Source organism: Culex quinquefasciatus, chromosome 3 (genome assembly GCF_015732765.1).
Source record: "Culex quinquefasciatus strain JHB chromosome 3, VPISU_Cqui_1.0_pri_paternal, whole genome shotgun sequence".
Taxonomy (NCBI): domain Eukaryota; kingdom Metazoa; phylum Arthropoda; class Insecta; order Diptera; family Culicidae; genus Culex; species Culex quinquefasciatus.
Genome location: NC_051863.1, coordinates 184,466,379 through 184,487,833, shown reverse-complemented (window position 1 = coordinate 184,487,833; position 21,455 = coordinate 184,466,379). Strand labels below are relative to the sequence as shown.

Genomic DNA, 21,455 nt, shown 5'->3' with positions numbered 1-21,455 from the left:
CACCATATATTTCATAAAACTCCGTTCAGATATATGAAAACAACATACAGTAATTAAGAATGCATAAATGTTGCAGGTTAGCGATGGTTTTTCGATTTGTCGACACATTTTATCTACACCCACAACGCAAACCTCTGTTGCCCACTCATTACACTGAGTGACAACTTTTCTGCCATCACAGGAACTCTCATTCACAGTAACAAAAAAACAACATGATACTTTTGAAAATGGACCTGTCCCCATTATTAAAAAAAAATACCTAAAAAAATATTTTAATTTACATTTTTTTCCAATCTTATTACAATTAATTTAATTTGAAATTTTATACAATTTTATACTTACTTTTACTTACATTTTAATTTTTCAATTGTGTCTTTTTTCTTTCTTGCTATACATTAATAATAAGTAAATGCAAAGAATGTCATTGCGTTTGGTCTGATGCATCGGTAAAGAGAAAGCCTCTCGTCTAAAGCTTGAATCCAGTTATAAGCTTGATTGAAGCAAAAGAGTGTTATTTTAGAATGGAACTAATTTTCTTCTTTTTTATGTTATTTTTTTTTGGTTTTTATAAAACAAGCAGAATCACGCAAAATAAAAAAAAATAAAATTACACTTTTTTTCTGACATCTTTCCACATTGGCAGATGACACATCAATCGATTGGATTTATTCTGGATTTGTGAACATTAAAAAAAATTGATATAAAAAATCCTCATTCATAAATTTTAAATTCGAATTTGCATTTTACAAACATTTAAATTTCTGAATACCTAAATTTTTTTTAAACATTATCGTTTTTGTGTTAAAGCCACTTTTAGTTTGATTTTCAGGAAAAATTATCAATTTTAAATAAATTGGGACATGATCACTCACGGTTTTTGAAAACAATCTTTTTCAAAGATTTTAGTTTTCTATAAGTTTGTCTTAAATTTTTAAGATTGGTTTTTAGTACCTGAGTGTATCTCGAGTCTGAAAATAAGGTCAGTGAAAATTTCGTTTCATGATTTTGTCTTTCCTTCCCCCTAAAAATATCCTTAGCAATTTAAAAACAAATCAAATATTTACAACAGAAATTTGCTATCATGTGTTTAGTTCTCTAGATAAGTATTTACAGATTATTTCGCGATTTTTTAATTTGTAAAAAAGGTACACGGAAAAAATACTCTTTTTATTTAACTTTGTATCATTAAAATTTAAATTCCAAAATACCTATTTTATATTTTTCCAGTTTATTAATATGTTCTATTGGACTCGAAAAGATATCTTTTGAACCATTGTGCCAGATTGTGAACAATGCGGTTCCGGAAATATGAATTTTGGAAAAAATAGTTTTTTGTAATGTCGAAAAAACGAACAACAAATTTAAAAGAAATTTTAACAATAATTAACGAACAATTAGTTAACGAGATATCGTCACTTGAAATAATTGGCTGTTCTTTCAAGAAGTATTTTTAAAATGCATTAAAACGAAAAAAAAAATCGGAAATACCCAAAAAAGGCTATAACTTGAAAATGGTACATTTTATCAGCAACAAAAAAAGTCTTTTTGCAATTCCATCGTGAAACTACTTACTTTTCCTGTCATTTTTGAACGACGAAATAGCCTACTTTTCTGTACCAAAAATAACAGAATCGAATAGCAACACTTTTAAAAATAAATGCTGAAAAGTTCTACTTTCCAGCACTTGTCTCGAAAAGTAACACTTTTCAACATTTTTTTGATTTAAACGATTTATTGCCAAAATACATGAAAATTTGACATAAAATTTCACTCAGTGTGTGTTTTTTTTTTGAATTGCAAAAAATGTTGTATGGAACTCGTTGCAAAACTTGATTTTTTCAGCACTCTTCGTATTTATCCAATTCGGTGAACCTCGTTGGATAAATGTACGACTCGTGCTGAAAAAATCCTCTTTTTGCAACTTGTTGCATAAACTACTATTTTGCAATTCCGCTGTGAAACTGCCAACTTTTCGACGAACGAAACGGCCTACTTTTCCCTACCAAAATTAACAGAATGGAAAATTAATACCTGAAATGGGTGCTGAAAAGTTGAACTTTTCATCACTTGTACCGAAAAGTAACAGTTTTCAGTATTGTTTTGTTCTGAACGGTGAATTTACTAAATACAGGAATGATTGACATAAAATTTAATTCAAGAATTGTTTTCGGAATTGTAAAAATGTTGTAAGCAACTTGATTTTTTCAGCATTCGTCGTATTAAAATCTTCTTTTTGCAACTGTTTGTATAAACTACTGTTTCGATTGCAAAATCAATTTGATTTGAAAAATTTTTTTTTGTCCGTTTTTTTCAACATTTTCTAAAAACATTTTTTCTTCAAAATTATATCTACGGAACCAGAATGTGCACTATGACTTAAAATATGTTTTTAGTCGCTTTAAAACGTCGCTTATTTTGGGAATTCAATCTTAAGGGTGCACAGCAACCAAGTTGTTGTCTTCTTCTTCAAAAATTGTCAAACTTACGGACCCAATCCTGGAACAACCTGATTGTAAAAAAGTCAAACTTTGTTGTAGATAACTTTGAAGACAGTACTTTATGGGATGAATAAAAAAACATATCGTTAGTTCCAGAAGTTTTGAAGATACTAAAATATCTGTAATAAAAGTCTTGGAGCAAAAGCTCTGGTTGATGTGTCCCGTTAAGGACGGTACGGACTCGACTCTGACCAAAGTCGAGGGGGGGGGGACAAAAAAATTAAAAAAGTTTAAACAATTATTTAACGAGCCGTGCTATAAACATTTTAATGAAAAATGTATTTTATAATGCATAATACACCTGTCCTGTTGTTTTGCAATCATAGGTTTCCAAAATATTTAAGTATTGACAAAAATTTAATATGTTGCGAAAAAAAGTCCTTTGAAAAAAAAATTGTTCCCTGACATTTCGGACCAATTTTTTTTTTGGGCGGGGGTCACATAAACTTTGAAAAATATTTGCAACGGCCTAAGTGATGAAAAGTTAAATTGAAAATATCGGATTTTTTATGTACCTTTTTCTTTCAGTAGGTTGTGAATAGGACTCTTATTCATAACCTACAACGTTGCCGAAGACACCAAATCGATCAGAAAATTCCTTCGCAACATACAGAATTGTATCAATTACATACCCATTTTTTTCAAAATTCTCGAAATTTTTTAAATCTGGAGTTTTTTTTTCAAAAAATGGTCCAATAAACCATTTTTTTTTAGTGTTTTTGATTACCTCTGACTAAATTCGGTTCTAAAAACACTCAAAAAGCAAAAAATGAAGAAAAAACGATTTTGGGAATTTAACCAAGTGATTAAAATTTTTGAAAAATGCGAAAAAATGTTTAGAATATTATTTTTGTCAATAGTCCTAATAGCTACAAAATTGCCAAAGACACTTAAACGATCCGAAATATCTTTCATATATATAGATTTTTATATATTTACATACCTTTTTTATGGTCTGTTTTCAACATTGAAAGAAGACATGTATGGACCAACCAATAATGTGCAACATGACTTCTTTGGTCATAGGGAAACCCCCCTAAAATTTTAGGCCAAATCAAATTATGGCTTAATCTTGTTATTATGACTTAATCTTGATGTTGTGTCTCACATGTAATTATAGCTTTTTCTTTTTGTTTACATATATTTCTGAACTTATCCAAAGGTTGCTTAAAACTGTTCAGCTATAATTCGTATTTCATGTCGCTTACATGGTACTGCCAAGCTTGCCTGAAGATTTTGCCTAATCCGAATATTTTTTTCTTAAACTCAGTTTAAAAACTTTTATGTTTTCTGAAATAGTTTCCGCTAAATCATACAATTTGATAAAATAATCGCAAAACTGTCTCATATGTTGATAAAATTTAATGTGAACAAAGATGAACTGGTCCATCAGTTTTAAACAAACATAATGTAATTATTTTTGAAGACAGCTTAATTTAGAGATAAAATATGAATCACATGAGACAAATATGCGCTTCTGGGGGCAGCATTGGTATTTTACAATAGAAATATTTCGACACACCCATTTTTAGTACCACACCATCACCAAAACAACTAAAAGATCGCCGCTGCGGTAACTACGCAGTAAAATTGAGCTCAAAAAACTCCCTCCCTAGCTGCCTTGCCCTTTGCCCTTCCGCCAGGGCTGCACCTCTATTCCTGTAGGGCCGATGCACGTGTGCAGCACCTTGATAGGTATCCTGGGCGGCTGGCAATAATAACACAGCGCAAAAATAACAGTGCTCTTCTAGGCGCATGAATATTGAAAAATTACGGCGGTAAGCCATAGTAACGTGTGCACTGGCAGAAATAACAAACTCTCTCTCTTTCTTGGTCAAATTGGAAATTTTCACGTCTGTTACGACGCGTTTTTACGTGCTTCCGGTGTCTTTTTTAGAGTTTAAAGTGGTTTTTACGTCAGTTAAAGTAATATTTGCTGTTTTTAATATGCTCGAATTGGGAGCGAGTCATCTATTAAATTGTGAAGCTTAAAAACTCTAAATAAATTCAAAGGATAGATGCATCAAACTGTTTTCAATTATGCAAACTAAATTCATTGACGTTTTACGAAGTGAATTACTATTGACTTATCATCATGCTGAATAAATCCAGAGTCATAAAAGAGCATAAACTGCACACAAATTCTGCAATTATAAAGTGATTTTTTGGAAGAAGATTGTCTCATGTACTCAAAACAATTATGGCGCCATCTTGAAAGTTCAAATCAGGTCAACTAAACCCGAGCCCCGAATCTAATCCGGAAATCGTCGGATTTCCAGCATACATTTTCAAACCGCTCAAAACCATCTATCATCCAACACTGCACTCGCGCGCGTGTCATCAAATCGCCAGCACAAACTCTCCTCTCCAGCTAAGTGTGATCATTTTTGGTTTGGGTAAGAAATCCAGAAAAAAACACCTTTTAAAAAATCATGTGTTTCAGCAAAACACCTCAAACAGTCTTCCTCGCCGCAGATTCCGTTCGCTAGCTGACGACGATGGACCGGCAGCAGTCGGAGCAACGTTCGAGGTTTGTCGCTTACACCAAGAGTTCCATTGCAAAGTATGATGAGGGGAAATCAATTTGATGAAAATGTGTGAGTGGGTGGTAATTCCACGTTCCAACTGTTTGTTCTAGATCTCGGCCACCGATACTGAAGCATCCGGAAACGCTGAAGGCTTCTAACGGCTCCAAGATGTCGTCGGAGTACTCGGAGTACCGATCGTCCTATCTGCCGTATAAGTTGACCGATAGTTTGGGTGGCACCCGGAAGGTATCGATGCTGAACGTCCCCAAGGAGAGACGGAACGGGTTGGAAGACTGCACGGATGCGATGAAGAGCAACAAGAAACGGTGTGAGAAGAACAACCTCCGACTGGTTGGTGAAACGATGCTGAAGCCGGAATACCGGGAAGAGTTTGTGGAGTTTCCGATAGAAAAGTCACAATCGACGCCACAGTTGAATAATATAAACTTTAGTAAGAATTTCTACGGAATGCCATCCGAGTACAAAGAGTGCTACAAGAGTTACGACAATTTCACCAAGAGTGCACCGATTAAAAAAATCGACAATTTGAGCATCAGCGGACTGCTGGATCTGACTCCGGAGTACAAAGATCGCTACCAGAATCCGATAACGAGCAGGTTCGATCGGCCGTCGTATTTGAAGCGTAAAGATAATCTTTTTCTGGACGGGGAGTTCACCAACCGGGTTCCGGAATATTGCAGCAGCTACGGGAATCCGAACTTGGCCAGGAAGCCGGCAAAGGCGAAGCCAAAGGACACCATTCTGCATCTGGACGGAGTCATGAGCTACGAACCGGTCTACAGGTATGTCGTCGTTGAAAGCCTTCAAATCAGCATCTTTTTTCATTTCCTCAAATTTACAGATGCTCCTACATTGACCATCCCCGAAGTCGACCAGTAATTGCGAAACCAGAGTCCAACATCCAGCTGGGACAATCCGACGAGTTCCAGGTTGTTGGCGACGAAGAGTTGGCAAAATTTCGAGCACTGCCAGAGTACCGGAAAGCCAAAAAGGAACTCCTCATCAAACCTCGACCTCCACCGGCCAACAAGAGCAGCGTCCTTGCCCAAAAGATCATCAACGACAAAAACAAAATCGGCCTCCGCCAGGACGGTCACACCGTGTCCACGAAGGTAACGGGACCGGCCGCCGAGGATGATCCCCCACGTGCCATTCAACAGCCGAAGAAGCCTCAAAGTTTCAAGTACATGCTGGAAAACGGCAACGAAAACGTAGAAAAGAAGCAACCCGCCGTCGACGCAAATGCCCCCAAATTCCAACCAGAAAGCAACAACAAACCAGTTCAACTCCACCAAAAGCCCATCTTTCACGACTCGAGGAGCCTGCTGCAACGCAACGGAACCAACGTGGTCGAGGCAAACACAAAGTACGTCAAGGAAGCCGCCGCTACTGGACAGGATAATAGGCAAACCCACCACCGTAACAACATCGTCAAGCAGCCGCCGCCGGTGAAACCGTTTGTGGTGTTGAACGCACCTGCGAAAACACGAAACAAACACTGGCTCGGGCCCACAACCATATATGATTCGTATATTTACTAGAACTTAGTGCAAAAAACTAAATATTTATACAGATATAACCCTGCCGCGGCGGTGTATATGTTTATATATGTGTCTATACCAGTACTCTAGTGTTAGCAAAATAAATAAAAAACGTGAAAAAATACCCAAAAAGGTTCCTTTTTTGGCCTTCCCGGCGAAAGGAGAAGGTCATGAGGTGAAACGAAGATGTTGTGGTCTTGTTTTTTTTCCGCTCACTTCCTTCTACTTGATTCTTCCTTTCATGATGCAGTTTTATCTCCTATTGAAACTCAATGAGAAGTAAAATTATAAGTCACCAAAATTGTACAAAGACGCAATTAGAATGCCCACCCGGCCTGTAACATAACTGAGTAAAACGCATTTACGGTGCACGCGTAAAAAAGTTACTTCAGAAAATCAAATTTTCGAATGGTTGAATCACAATTCTCTCGTTATCATTGGGTTTAGGAGCTCGAGTATGACCCCAAAAATGCTTGTAATATGATATCCAAGATGGTCCAATTTTGAGAATATTCCTTTGGCAATGTAACAGACATTCGACTACTTGAATTCAACTATTTTGGTGTCGCTTGATTCGATTTTGATGTCAAAAATGAAATGTGTTTTTTTAGAGTCGTTTATCCCAATTTTTTGAGTCATTTTGCCACTAATGTGACTATTTTCAAGTATTATTGCGCAACTTTTTCAGCAGAGTGCCTTCAAAGCATGGCCAATGCTGCTGGTTGCAGAGGTACAGTTTCTTGAAGTTTAAATTTTGTGAAAAATTTATTTTTCTCACTGTAACCTAGCAAGTCTTTATTTTTCAACTCGCGATGTCTTGGAAGCGATTGGTTCTATTTTCAATGCTTAAAAAATAAAATTTAAAAAATTTACTTATTATTTACAAATTATTACGAAATTTTACAATCAAGCCAAACATTTTAAAATGATCATTATATAGAAGTTTATGCAACATGTTGCAAAAACAAGATTATTTCAGAACGAGTCGTATATTTATCCAGCGAGGTTTAACGAGTTGGATAATTACGGCAAGTGCTGAAAAAATAGAGTTTTGCAAAGAGTTGCTTACAACATTTGTTGTCATTCTGAAAAAATGCTTTTTGAAGGGAATTTTATTTCAAACTTCCATGTGTTGAATAAATTCACCGTTCAAATAAAAAAAATATATTGAAAATGCTACTTTTCGATACTAATGGATACTGGTATTGAAAAGTATTAATTTTCTAGCCTGGTATTTTTGGTTTAGAAAAGTAGGCCATTTCGTCGTTCGAGAATGACAGGAAAGTGAGTAGTTTCACGACGAAATTGCAAAAAGTATTTTAGCGCTTTAAAACTATTTTTATTGAAAAGTGCTGTAAATGTAAAAAAAAAATTAACATTGAAAATCGATAGATAGTATCCGAGATATCGCAAAGTTTGATGAACAGAGTCAAAAAAAAAATCTTATAAATTAATGGTTTTTAAAATATTTTTGCATGGGGGGCTTTTCCCTTTTGATTTTTTTTTATATTGTATATTTTTCAAAGTTTATGTCGCCCCCCCTCCTTCTCTTCAAAATTGGTCAGGCCAATCAGGGGAGAAAAAAAAAACATTTTTCCACAAAACTTAAAAATTTCCATGAAAAGAGAAGTCTAATCAACTGAAAAAAATCTTAAATGCATTTTTCTGCATTGATAATCATATTTAGCATTTTTGGGCTTGTTTAAAAATGTTTTGCATTTTTATGAAATTCCAATGTACAGGCATCGCAGAAAAAAATATTTTTCGCAAAAAAAATATAATTTTCGTCAATACTTAGATATTTTGGAAACTAATGATGGCAAAACAACTGGACAGGTGTATCCAGCTTTTTAAGCGAAGATGGCGTTCGAATGTTGAACGTCCGAAATGTCAAAATCGCGCATTAGCACCAACATTAGAAAAAATGCTTCTGTCATGCCATGGCACACTTTTTTCGTAATGTTGGTACCACTGCGTGATTTTGACATTTCGGGCGTTCACCATTCGAACGCCATTTTCGCTTAAAAAGCTGGATAATGCATTTTAAAACACTTTTTTCATTGAAATGTTGAAATCATGGCTCGTAATTTCAATTTTTATACTTTTTTTTGTTGCCACCCCCCAACCCTCCCCCCCCCCCCTCCCCCCTCAACTTTGGTCAGAGTCGAGGGACATAAACTTCAAAAAATATTTGCAACGGCCTAACTTGAAAACAATAATCATTATCAAAAACTAAAAAATATATGTCATTCTCGATAGAAAATTTGGTTTTGCATCTTAAAATGATGTTTGAAATTTGTTTAGCTTTTTTTATATAAAAGTCAAAACACTAGCACCAGATTTTGCACCAAAAGAAGTTCCCCAAAACATAAAACATTTTTAAAAAAGGACTTTGGGAATTACATTTTCAGTAATAAAAATGCTTTCTTTTTCTTTCAAGTCTTAACCTACAACTTTGCTAAAGACACCAAATCGATCAGGAAATCCCTAATTGTATGAAGCCTTGTATGGAAAAAACTCATGATGCAAAAGCACTTCTTTTGACATAAAGAATGCTTGGACAAAGTTTCATTCGAATAAAAAAATACAGGGAAAGTCGATTTTCAAAAACGTAGAGAACGACTCAATTGCAACAAGAAAAATTAATGGAACTCATGAAAAACCTCGATTATTTTAGCTCTTGTCGTATTTAACTAACTCGGTACACCTCGTTGGGACACATCTCTGAATCGCACAGCACATCTCTTCGAAATCGGCCGATTTCGACCATTTTTATTTTTTGTATTTTTTTTTTATTTGGCTTAAAACTTTGTGGGGGCCTTCCTTACCACCAAAGAAGCCATTTTAGCCACCCATACAAATCTCCATACAGTTTTGACAACTGTTTATACAAAAATGGTACGTAAATATTCGAAAATCTGTAACTTTTTAAGGAATTTTTTGATTGATTGGTGTCTTTGGCAAAGTTGTAGCTATTGATGAGCACTATTTAGAAAAAAAAATAGGTACGGGGGAAAATAAATTCGGTGATTTTTTTTATTATTTTATTTTTTCACAAAAAAACTATTTCGCAAAATCCGTATTTTTTGGCTTTTGATTTTTTTTTGTATGTTTTAGGGGACAAAACCCCGCATCTTTTAAGCCATTCAGAAGGGTGGACCAAAATTTTGCCGATGAGCTATGATTTTTTTTAAATTGTGATTTCTGTAAAAAATTGAAATCTTGTACTTAAAACTTTTTGATCTCAATTTTTATGTAAATCGAATGTGCAATCGAAAGTTGGTTAGTTTTTTGATTAAGTGCACCGTGAAGTACGTAAAAGTTTCAGGAACCAGTTTTTTAGTTTATTTTTCAAATCTGTTTCTTAACATGTAACTGTTGTAGTACATTCTTGAAAAAAAAATTACGAAATTGATACACGTTGGCAACGCAATGACCATGGGACGTTTGGCACCTTCAAATTTGCTTACCTTCGCACCAATAATAAATAACAATAAATATCTCATTTTTAAACTAGGCTTCTGCGTTCGGTTTTGCCCCTGTTGTTGCGGTTGCCCGATGAGGCAAACAAAAAAAATATTTCAATTTGTTCATGTGTGCATAACAACGCGTTGAGAAAAAAGGAAGGCCCAAAAAGTATAGTAAAATAATAATAATAACCTCAACTCAGCAACCACCACTACCGAAAAAAAGTATAATCAACCGTTCGAGTTGTGTTGTGCTGAAGTTGCTCATTTCGCTCGAAAAAAAAAATTCAATAACCATAAAAATTAAAGGTGATTTTCGCTTCTGTTGTCATGTTTGCGATTGTATGCGTTTCAACTTTTGTTTTTCTTGTTTTCCTCTCTTGTGCTTCATATTCATATTCGCTTGAAAATTTCCGTTTCCAGTGTGGTTGTTTCATATTTTTTCCGATTTTCTCTTTTTGCTCACACCTCGGCAAAAGGCCCGCTTCGGATGAGGTTTACTAAACCATGTGTGAGTTAAGGTGCCGAGGCTACGGGCTTAAGCCCGTGAAACCACCACACGCACATTATGTTGTTGTTCCAGTCTGTCTGTAGAGAGCGGCGCCGCAGATTGAGATAAGCTTACGACTTGCGGATGAGAGGATGGAAACAACAAAATAATAATGTACTTTGTTCGACGGTAGGGTGTATTAAATTGTATTTTCATGGCATGATTTTGTTTTAAATTAATCTGAAGATTTGTTTTATTTGCAATCTAATTAAATTTTAAAATTAATGCTTTTTACCCAAAATAATAAAAAAGAAACGTATCTCAATGAACTTTTATGATTCACATTCACATAATAATTTTAAAAATTATGACCGTTTTAAGCTACCCAATTTAATAACAAAAATATTGAATATTTATGTTCTGCGACTAAAAATTACCGAAATTTTTCTGTGGGGACTCATAAATTAGACAAAGCCTACAAAAAATAGAAGGTCACGTGGATTGGAGCTTTTCTGAAAAATAATTTATTTTTATTCTTTGATGAATCACAATAAGAGTGATCATAAATTTTATTACTTTTTTAAAACTTGTTCAACTTTCTTTTAATAATTGGCTTAACAAATCAGAACCAACACCAAATTCAATCCTAGAAAAAAAAACCGTATGTAAACACGTTTACTTTTCACGTTGAACTTTCAATAATGACAAAGATACCAAAATATTGAAAAGAGGTCACAAAAATATATTTTAAGCAATGAAAATCAAATGAAATGAAATCGTTAAATGAAAAATAGGGGCTTAATTCGGAGACCCTGAGAAAAACACCTTTTTCATAAATATTATAATCAGTCAAGTCAACCAAGTCTAAAAGAGAAACTTTTTGGAAATTTGCTGAGCTTTTTGAACATATGTTTTGGGCAGATACTTTTTCTTCATGAATTATTTTTAAATTGAAAATAATTGAACTTTTTTTTAGGCTTGAACCTTTAACTTCAAATCGTTGCATTTTGTTAAATGTAAAGACATTTTTAATTGCAAATTCTGTTTGTTCAAAATTCAAAACTATAATTTTTATTAGAGTACCTAATTTTTAACCATCCTGAACTATAATGCAAAAGATGTTTCATTATTTCCTTAAACAATTTGAAAACCTTCGAAATTGAAATAATACGTATTTTAGGAATTTAGCATGAGCATGAGCATGGTTGACTGCCAATGAGCTGCTACTCCGTTATTGACAGATCAGCTGAAGTTAAACAATGAATCAAAAATGATCAGTGGGAGCCCGTGAGATCCGTTCACTGTTTAACCTCTGAAGATCCCTACTTTATTAGTCAATACCGGTGCCCTCCCAAGAAGCCTGCAGTTCAACGAAAGGGAGGAATGTTAGTCCGATAGTTAAAGTTGCAGACTCATCAAGCATACAGCTTTTCGCTATATACTTTTTTTTTGGGTTAGTAGGATAAGGTATTGGCTTTTCGATGCCTCCCGAGCTACGACGCTATGGGGAGGATTTTCATAACAGACCCGTCGGCGAGCATTCCGAGCAACGATGCTATGGGAAGGTCTTTCTGGTTAACACACAAAATCACTCACACACAGTTATTTTGCTCCACTATTAACTCAACGATCCAAATTGTCAGTGCGTCTTTCGATCATGAAATAGAAATGGCTTTTTCATCGCAAAATAATAAAAACTTATTCGAAAAATTAAAACACAATCCACCCGACACCGTGCCTTCCGATCAACGATGATATAGGAAGGGCTTTGAAAATCACAAAAAAAATCATTTTTCACTCCAAATATTTTTTTGATCACGCGCTCCCTTTGCCAATTATGCACTCTTGAAATAATACGTATTTTAGGAATTCAACTTAAAGTGAGTTAGAGTGAATTTAAAATTTGAGTTTGTTCCGTTACTTCATAACTTACACCTTTGCCAAAAACAATTGATCAGAAAATCCCTTCCCAGGATGCAGATTTTTGTATGCCCATTTTGTATGATTCGTCAGCATAAATTTATGGAGGCTTGTATGGAAATCCTAATGATGCAAAATTGTCTCTTGCATGGAAAAAGTTTTGATCAAATAAAAAAATACTACATAATTTATGAATTTGATTAGATTAGATTAGACATAATTTATGAATTTTATTTAAAAAGCAAAAAAAAAACAAATTTTAAACCAGATTTTTATATTTTTAGTAAAACGTAAGTAAAATTTCCCATGACCCATGAAGAGTGTTGGGGACTTTTCTTTTTGATTTAAAATGCATGAACAAGCGTTATAATATGTACAGTCATCCCTCATATTCGGAACAGTTCAAAGATCGGTCAATTAATTAATTGATAATTGAAAATAATGATTTGCTTTCACCTTCATTTGAAAGCTTTTGTTGTGATCTTTCGATTGATGTATTGACCGTCTGTAAAATTTTACGTTTTATATCAAATTTTCAAAGAAAAACATTGATCCTTGAAATCCACAAATTCGGAACACTTTTTTCTTACACCCAAAATTGGTTCCTTCAAAGTTGATTGAGGGCTCAGCGCCAAAATCGAGAGAATAATTCTACCAACTCACACCACCATAAATAAATGAGTTCATTCGTTAAATGATCCAATAAATCTCCAACAAGTGTCATACATCGACATCTGACCACTCCTTAGTCACCAAGCTGTGGTGGCCGAGGCAGTTAAGTCATTGGGTTTAGTATGTCAAAGGTCTACGGTTCGATTCCCGTAGGTGATACTTTTGTTTTTTTTTTTTTTGTTTTGACGGATGAACTTTTTTTGCTCGAGAGAATAATTCTTTCGCCCATCTCGAGCTGTGTTCTCTGTGTCCGTAAATGCACCCAAAGTTTAAGACCGAGGGGATAGTCCTCCCGAAAAGAAATGTGAGGAAAGTACTATTTTGCGTGAGTAAAGACCTCTCGCGTGTTCATTCGTTCATTGAAACAGTTCATCCTATTAGTGGCTTATATGGACAAATTACCGCCACTTAGCCACCGAACCATGGTGGCCCATACGGCAAAGGCACGGTTCAATAAGCCGAAGGCCTTGGGTTCGAGTCTCCGGTACCAATACTTTTTTTTTTTGATAGTTGAAATTTTTTTGGAAAATGAACCCATGAGTAAAGTACTCTCGTTAATTTCGGGATTTATCCTCCCCGTCCGCACACAGTACCATTTTACTACCGAACCGTGCTTTTTATCCTCTCGTATGCAGATGCCCAGTTTTGGGTGTGGTACCACTATTCTTTCGTCTCGAGGCAATTATTCTTTCGGACAAGCGCTGCCCAGTTTTGGGAGTACGGATGTAAACAAGCTTTGGTTCGCTCTAGGAGCATTTTTTAGAAAATATTGACTTCACACACTGAAACCAATGAAACTCAAGCTTAGTAATGTTTTATGAATGGTCTGATAACTTTTTTGTGTGAAAATATCAGTTAATTTCAGGTGTTCCGCAATTGTGGGAGGTACAACTAGAACTGGACATCGGCATACGAGAGGATAAAGTGCACGATTCGGTAGTAAATTGTTACTGTGTGTGGACTGAGAGGATAAATCCCGAAATTACCGAGAGTACTTCACTCATGGGTTCATCTTCAAAAAAACTTCATCCATCAAAAAAAAAGTAGCGGTATCGAGACTCGAACCCAAGACCTTCGGCATATTGAACCTTGCCTTTGCCATATCGGCCACCATGGTTTGGTGACTAAATGGCGGTCATTTGTCCATAGGGGGATGGCGTCGCTATTTTTAGACCACGTTTTCCACTTTTTCTCATCGAAACCGACTACTTTATCGACTTCATTTTGCTGGGCGAGATAGGACGCCGTCTATTTTTAGACGATGACTCAGGACCTTTCCACTCTTGCGCTTAAAAAAACCAGGTGGCAGCACGATGTAACGCCACGTCCCTATATAAGTTACTCAATAGGATGAACTGTTTCAATGAACGAAGAGAACTATACTCTCGCAAAATAGCACTTTCCTCACGTTTCTTTTCGTGAGGACTATCCCCTCGTTCAGTGTTTTTTGTTCAAAAAGTACTACTTTTACTTGTGAAATAGCAAGAAAATGTTCAAATAAAGGTCCTTGAAATAGAAGGGGCGACAAAACAGCGTGCATTTGGCATGCTATTGACAAATTATCACAAAAGTGTTCCGAATTTGTGGGTGTTCCGAATATGTGGGATGACTGTATTCTTAAAATATTATTTTTTGTGGAACATTCTGAAGGGATTTGGGAACGAAACTTGAAACAAATTAGCAATGGCCAATTCAACATGAAAATTATTTTGATCAAAAGGTATATTTTGAATCAAGCGCCCAATTCCAACCACCCCAACTACCACGACCGGCTCCACAAACACCACCACCCAAATCCCAGATCATTCTCGCCTGCAGCAAAGACCGTACACCAATACCTACCTCTCACAGACCACAGAGAAGACACTATACCCAGAGAGAGCACTCGGCACCTCGCTCAGTCGGAAGGTGTCGTTCGTGCGGAAAACTCCGTCAAAACCTGCGTCGCGGTGCGTTCGTTTGATCTGCGTCCGCTCAAACTTGAACAAAACGGGATATCAACTCAACGAGCGTCGCGTGTGTGTGTGTTGGTGGCCTTCACGAATACTGCGCGAAACCGACAGCGAAGAAGACAACGCAACACTTCAACAATGAACCGCGAATCCGGGTGATAGCCCTCTGGTGGCCAAGTTGCTAAACCATCTGCACTACCTGTGCATGCGCGAGCGCTATCGCAGTGTGAGTGAAAGGGAAACGACTACGTAGGTTCGATGGTAGTAGGCCAGGATTGACCAGCCAAAAAGTTCGTCGCTTGCTGTGCTGAAAAAAAAGGGTTAATCTGGAATAAAGTGAACGAAATTGTTAAGTGCCCAAATGACGACTGCAAATTTGACGGAAAATAGATCGCCGTGAAAGTTTCGAGAACGTTCAATAATCCATTCCAATCCATTTGAGAACGACGTGAAGAAGTGGCGTGTTGACCTCGAAATCCTACTCGCGAGCAGTGGTTTGTCTGTGTAGTCTGTGTGCAAGGCATGATGTATGGCCGTTGTTCTCCATTCCGTGCAGAGTGTGTAATACGCAGCAATCTGTGGTCTGTGTAGAGGCAAATTAAAAGAAAAAGAAGAAAAATTGCAAAGGAGAAGTGACCACGAAACCACAAAAATAAATATCGATGTGCCAAAATTGGATCCAATACCAGCAATTCGTTCCGGCAAAAACGAAAAAAATCAAATAAATAAAAGTTACCAACTATTCAAGGAAACAAAGAAAAAAATAAAGAAAACCCAACCAACAGTGAACAAGTCAAGAAAGGATGGTCTTTTTCATGACAAAATCGGTGCTGCCGACGGCACTAGCCGACGACAAGCGCGACGAACCGCCGGATACGACGGCGACGACGGTGATGTCGATGTCACCGACACTCGACCAGGAGAACATCATCACCAGGAAGGGGTAATGGAACTTTGCGTTTTGATTAGCACACGGGGAGCGTGGGGGTGGAGGAAGGCAAGGGGGTTGTAATCAGGTGGCTGGGGACTTGCGCACGCAGATACTTGAGTCCTTTGTGCTAACTTGTTGGATTATCATCAGGTGGTATTGCGAGCTGATAAGGACTTTGGGGCGATTCGATGAATTTGCGGGACTGTGATGTCGGACAATCTCATTTTTTTTTATTGCTAGCTCGTTTTCATATCTTTTGAATGATTTTTGCTTTCACATGGAAAAAAGGCAACTTTTGGATTATTTGGAAATTCGGTGGTTAAAGATTAGGTTGTTCTAGAAAATCTAACATTTCATGAATTTTACTTTTATTTTTTCGCTGCAGAGTTGTTGGGCATGCAAAGCAACTTTAGAACACAAAAAATACCTTGTAATCTACGTCCTCTACGACTGATTCTATAAAAAAATCATCATAGTAAATTCTCTAAAATCAGTTAAGTTAAATTTTATGTTATAGAGAAACTGATGTTCCGGACATTTTTAAATCTTTGAAAACAAATTTGAACTAATTGGTCAAAAGTTAAAGCCATTTAAAGGTAAAAACGATGCAATTAAAAAAAACTTTAAAAAAATCTCTGAAAAGCGTCGTTTTTTTTTTTGCTCCAGGTTGAATACGAAAGAAGAGTAATTCTCTACGAAATAGTTTTTTTTTTAATTTCAATTAGGCCGTTGCAAAAAATAAAAAAAAAACTTAAAATTGAAATTACAGACCACTGCACAGTGGGCGAAATGGAACCCAAAATCGGACTTAATTGAACGCGGCTGATTCCCTGGTATGAATAATAGTGTTTCTTATGTAAAAAAATTCTGGGAATCGATTGGTGATGGTTTCATCCACCGCACGAAACGGCAAAGGGTCCATTTTGCCCCAATTCCCCATTTTTTCACTTTTTTTTCTTGAAAATCGGTCTGTATTTAGAGCGGAGGCTTTATGCGGCCTTCCAAAATGCACTTAACTTATGTGAAAACGTCCCAGGAATCCAGTAAAAATAAACACTTGCACCGCAAAATCATCTAGGTCCATTTAACCCCAATTCCGCTATAAAAGCATTTTTGGCCGTTTTCAAATGTTAGGTCAGATTTTAAAAATCTGAAAATATTTTTATCGTAAAGATCAGACAATTTTACATAAGAATGACGATTTGCACTTGATAGTTTGACACATTTATGTTGATAAAAATAAAATGTATATGAAAGGCAGTTTATTCTGCGTTTGGGAAAATTGGCCCAAAAGTGATTCTTCAATCTTTTATTTAGTTTAATTTCTATATCAACATAAATGTATCAAACTTTCAAGTGCAAATCGTCATTCTTATGTAAAATTGTCTGATCTTTACGATAAAAATATTTTCAGATTTTTAAAATCTGACCTAACATTTGAAAACGGCCAAAAATGCTTTTATAGCGGAATTGGGGTTAAATGGACCCTAGATCATTTTTGCGGTGCAAGTGGTTATTTTTACTGGATTTCTGGGACGTTTTCACATAAGTTAAGTGCATTTGGGAAGGCCGCATAAAGCCTCCGCTCTAAATACAGACCGATTTTCAAGAAAAAATGTTAAAAAATGAGGAATTGGGGCAAAATGGACCCTTTGCCGTTTCGTGCGGTGGATGAAACCATCACCAATCGATTCCCCGGATTTTTTTACATAAGAAACACTATTATTCATACCAGGGAACCAGCCGCGTTCAATTAAGTCCGATTTTGGGTTCCATTTCGCCCACTGTGCACTGTGTTAACATTTGAATGAAAAAAGTGTTTTAAAATGCATCATACAACTGTCCAGTTGTTTTGCAATAATTGATTTCCAAAATTTCTAAATACCGACGAAAATTTTTTTTTGTGAGGATTTTTTTTGCTGTGCTGTACATTGTAATTTTATAAAAGTTCAAAAAATATTTAATCGAGTCCAATTATGTTAAATATGATTATCAATGCAGAAAAAGGCATTTAAGATTGTTCTCAGTTGATTAGACTTCTATTACTATTAAAATTTTGATATTTTTTTGAAAATAATATTTTTTGCCCCCCTGATTTTTCGGACCAATTTTGAAGGGGGCGACATAAGCTTTGAAAAATATTTGCAACGGCCTTATTGTATTTTTTAATCCGACTGAAACTTTTTTGGTGCCTTCGGCATGCCCAAAGAAGCCAAACATTTAATATTACGTCGCATTAAAATGTCAGTCTTGATTAAAAAAAAATGTTTTCGGAAAGATCGGAAAATTTCACGAATGTTTCATATTTTAACATTGAAAATCGGACCATTAGTTCCTGAGATATCGACATTAGAAAATGATGGGTTGTTGGGTGAGGCTTAGAAAACATCAATTTTCCTGTTTTTAAACCTTTGCATGGCAATATCTCAGCAACTAAAGGTTGTATCAACAATGTTCAAAAAGCAAAATATAGATAATTTTCTCAGCTTTTCAAACATTTTTTTTCAAAAATGGGTAAAAATGTGCACTAATTTAAAAAAAATGAATAACTGCGACTATATTCAAAAAAGTTACCTAAAATGGCTATAACATAAAAACGGTGCTCTTTATCAAAATTTCTCTAAAGATTGCAAATTTGATTTTTCATAGAAGTAAAAATATTTTTGCGACCAATATTTCGATTTTTTGAAAAAATCAGTATTGATTCAAAAATTCATAGCACGGGTAAATATTTTTTGCACATTTTGGAAATTTCTGAAAAGTTAGCATTTGATGTCCCATAACTTTGAAAGACTTTTGTGGAATTGAGAAATCGATTCAACGCAAAATTTGGTGATTATATTACGACTTATGGCCTATCTACAATCACTTAGCTTAGAATAGTTAAGTAAAGTAAAACTTAGAAAATGTACACAACTTACGGCCGTCATCCACAATCAACTTAGAAAATTTGCTGGGCTGATATACGTTGCTATGCAGTTGTTTGTTTACCTTTGATATGGAAACGTCAACTTACCGTAGATTTTGAAATTTTCCAAACCATACGTCAAGTTTCTAATTTTATTCCTTTTCATTGTAGAAGATCAGATTCATTTCCATTGATTCAAACTCCTAAGCTAAGTGAAATTTTCTAAGTTAAGTGATTGTAGATAGGCCATTAGTGAATTTTCACGCTCTAAATTTCACGAGAATCATGATCCCAAAACATCCAATTTCACGGAACGTAAAAAATGTTTAAATGTTCTAAAAAATTTTAGATGTACAGACACTATTTGCTACATTTGATTTCTGAATAATCTTAAATAAATCTTACGCATTTTGATCGTGTAAACAATACATTTTTTTATTTGTTCTGCTTTGTAAAGTTACGGAAGTTTGTACAATTGTTGACAAAAAAAAATCTTTTCAAGCAGCTGCAAATATTTTTCAAAGTGTTTTGCCACAATTAAAATGTTCAAATTAAAATGAATTTCTGCTAGGTGAACATGCCGAGAATCTTTTTTTTTTAAATACGTCAATCTGTTCCAATGTAACACGTGGAGTAGGGGAAATATGCCCATTTTAAGCCTAATAAGCGGTCGTGTTTGAATGATGCTGATGCATTTCTGTTTATTTTCACATTTACTAAAAGTTATGCTATTCCTTTTACGAAACATGTAAAAAAATATTTCCCAAGTGTATTCCAATCAGACGAGAATGCATTGGGTCACGCCCAAGTTTCTATTTTCAGCTTAGTTCTTTTTTTCTTCCACACAGAAAAAAAAAATCATGGTAATATTACATCTGGGAAGGAGTACATCTTTTATGTCAGAAAAAAGGTGTAATTTTACCTCTGGAAATGTGTAATTTTACCACTTTTCTGGTGTAATCAGAAAAGAGGTAATATTCAACCTTCCAAAATTACATTATTTTTTGCTGTGCAGCGCTCTTTTGGGTCTGCTTAGTGCTGCCAAAATTGATGTAATTTTAAGCGAACACTCACGAAAAGTAGCATTTATAGAGAAAATTTCCTGGCACTCCAACAGGCGTTGCACCAGCATGTTGGTGGTGTTGGTGGCCACCCTTTGTTCTTTCGGTTTTCTTCAGCCTTCGATTGGAATGGGTATTCAAAATTCAAACGTCAGAAGACTTAACGCGTTTGGTTTTTTGATGGCGCTTGCTAATTGTTTACATGTTTCGGGATTATTTTTTAAGTGAGTGGCTAACTAAAGTGCAAAAGAACATGTTGCCGGTAGTTGGAAGCAATTTAATATCTTAAGCGCTTTGAAATCGTTAGCGCAAGTGAAAAGATATTCATGGCGAGTTTCGTTTAGCAGTTAACCTCTGATCTTGCGTGTGGATGTGTGTGCCACCAAAATGATGAGAAATGGTCTCGCAAAATAGAAATTATGATCAAATGTGTAAAAATATGATCTTTTTGACCAGTAAATGGCATAAATTTGCGTGCTTACTTGAGGCGGTGCTGTTACTGGTAAGTTTAAAGCCTAAATAGTATTTTTGGAGCTTTAATCGAGCATCAAACTCTCTATATGACGAAGATAGGTGTTTGATTAGAAAGGGTATATTTCCCCTAGATCTCTGTATTTTGTTCGGGAGCTTTTCAGTCGATGCGACTACGTGATTATTCCTCGTGATTTCTCGCGCGTAACTTCCCCCATTCAACGTCGCATTTGTTGGCATTGAAGGCTCCTCTCCAATCGTATACGAGATAGTCTCAGTTGAAAGGAAATCGATTGTTGTTGCCGTTCGAGTACAGTTGTCTGCACTTTTTTTTTTCTCTGTTGTACAGGTGCTTGTTGAACTGTAGCGATACACATGTGTGATGGCGACTTAAATGACGGAAATTTCATGGTTTCTCACGGTGAATGGAACACATGGAATGGGAAGTTTCTGGACTTGATTTGCATTGGAATTATTGATAATGCTATTTTGCGAAGTTAATTTCCAGCCAACCAAATTAATAAAAAAAATGTTTTCACTCTCCTTGTTGAGTCTTTTTTTGTAGAAATTTTCATCAAGTTTATTTTTAATTAATTCAGCTCATGCCGCCGTCCGCGGCACACCTTAATTATCAGCATTTATTCATTTCACATGAGAAAAACCAACATCAAGTTGTCGGGCGTTTTCTTTCCGCTGTAAACAATAGAGAGAAAAGACACTTTCAGACCTGACCGGAGTCTGTCCACTAGATTTCCCAACTGATTTTCACACTCGATATGAACCGAAACTTTCACGGTGAATTTTGATGCGGCTTGGCGGTGGGAAAAGCTAGCCTTGTGATCTATGGAGCAAAAACGCAAGTTTTGACCTTTTGACGAGGAGTTGACAAAACATCTACTTGTAGTGAAATATAAAAAATTACAAGCAAACAATCTGATTTTATTCTTAGCTGTTTTTTTTTTTTGCAAATGTAACAGTAGGTCAGCGTTATAGCT

At 35.6% G+C, this 21,455-nt stretch overlaps 2 protein-coding genes across 6 annotated transcripts in view; both read left to right on the top strand.

The window, feature by feature from the left end:
• The window catches only part of LOC6041244 (mitogen-activated protein kinase kinase kinase 13), a 77,044-nt gene that overhangs the window by 17,519 nt on the left and 38,070 nt on the right, over window positions 1-21,455 (top strand). Inside the window, exon 1 of one of the 4 annotated variants that reach the window (XM_038258683.1) lies at window positions 15,016-16,032. The exons of the other annotated variants lie outside the window; for them this stretch is intronic. Coding sequence (XP_038114611.1) covers window positions 15,893-16,032 — 140 coding nt within the window. The 5' untranslated portion in view covers window positions 15,016-15,892. Of the gene's footprint in view, window positions 1-15,015; window positions 16,033-21,455 lie in introns of those variants that run through there. 4 annotated transcript variants of the gene reach the window in all.
• Window positions 3,915-6,773, top strand: LOC6041243. 2 transcript variants are annotated; one of them, XM_038258688.1, is made up of 4 exons: window positions 3,915-4,894; window positions 4,959-5,028; window positions 5,137-5,829; window positions 5,889-6,773. In XM_038258688.1, exons 2-4 carry the CDS (start codon window positions 4,997-4,999, stop codon window positions 6,586-6,588), a joined length of 1,425 nt encoding a protein of 474 aa, XP_038114616.1. In that variant the 5' UTR covers window positions 3,915-4,894; window positions 4,959-4,996; the 3' UTR covers window positions 6,589-6,773. The 2 variants fall into 2 exon arrangements, with proteins under 2 accessions (XP_038114616.1, XP_038114615.1); XM_038258687.1 differs by having other exon boundaries at window positions 3,916-4,894; window positions 4,974-5,061.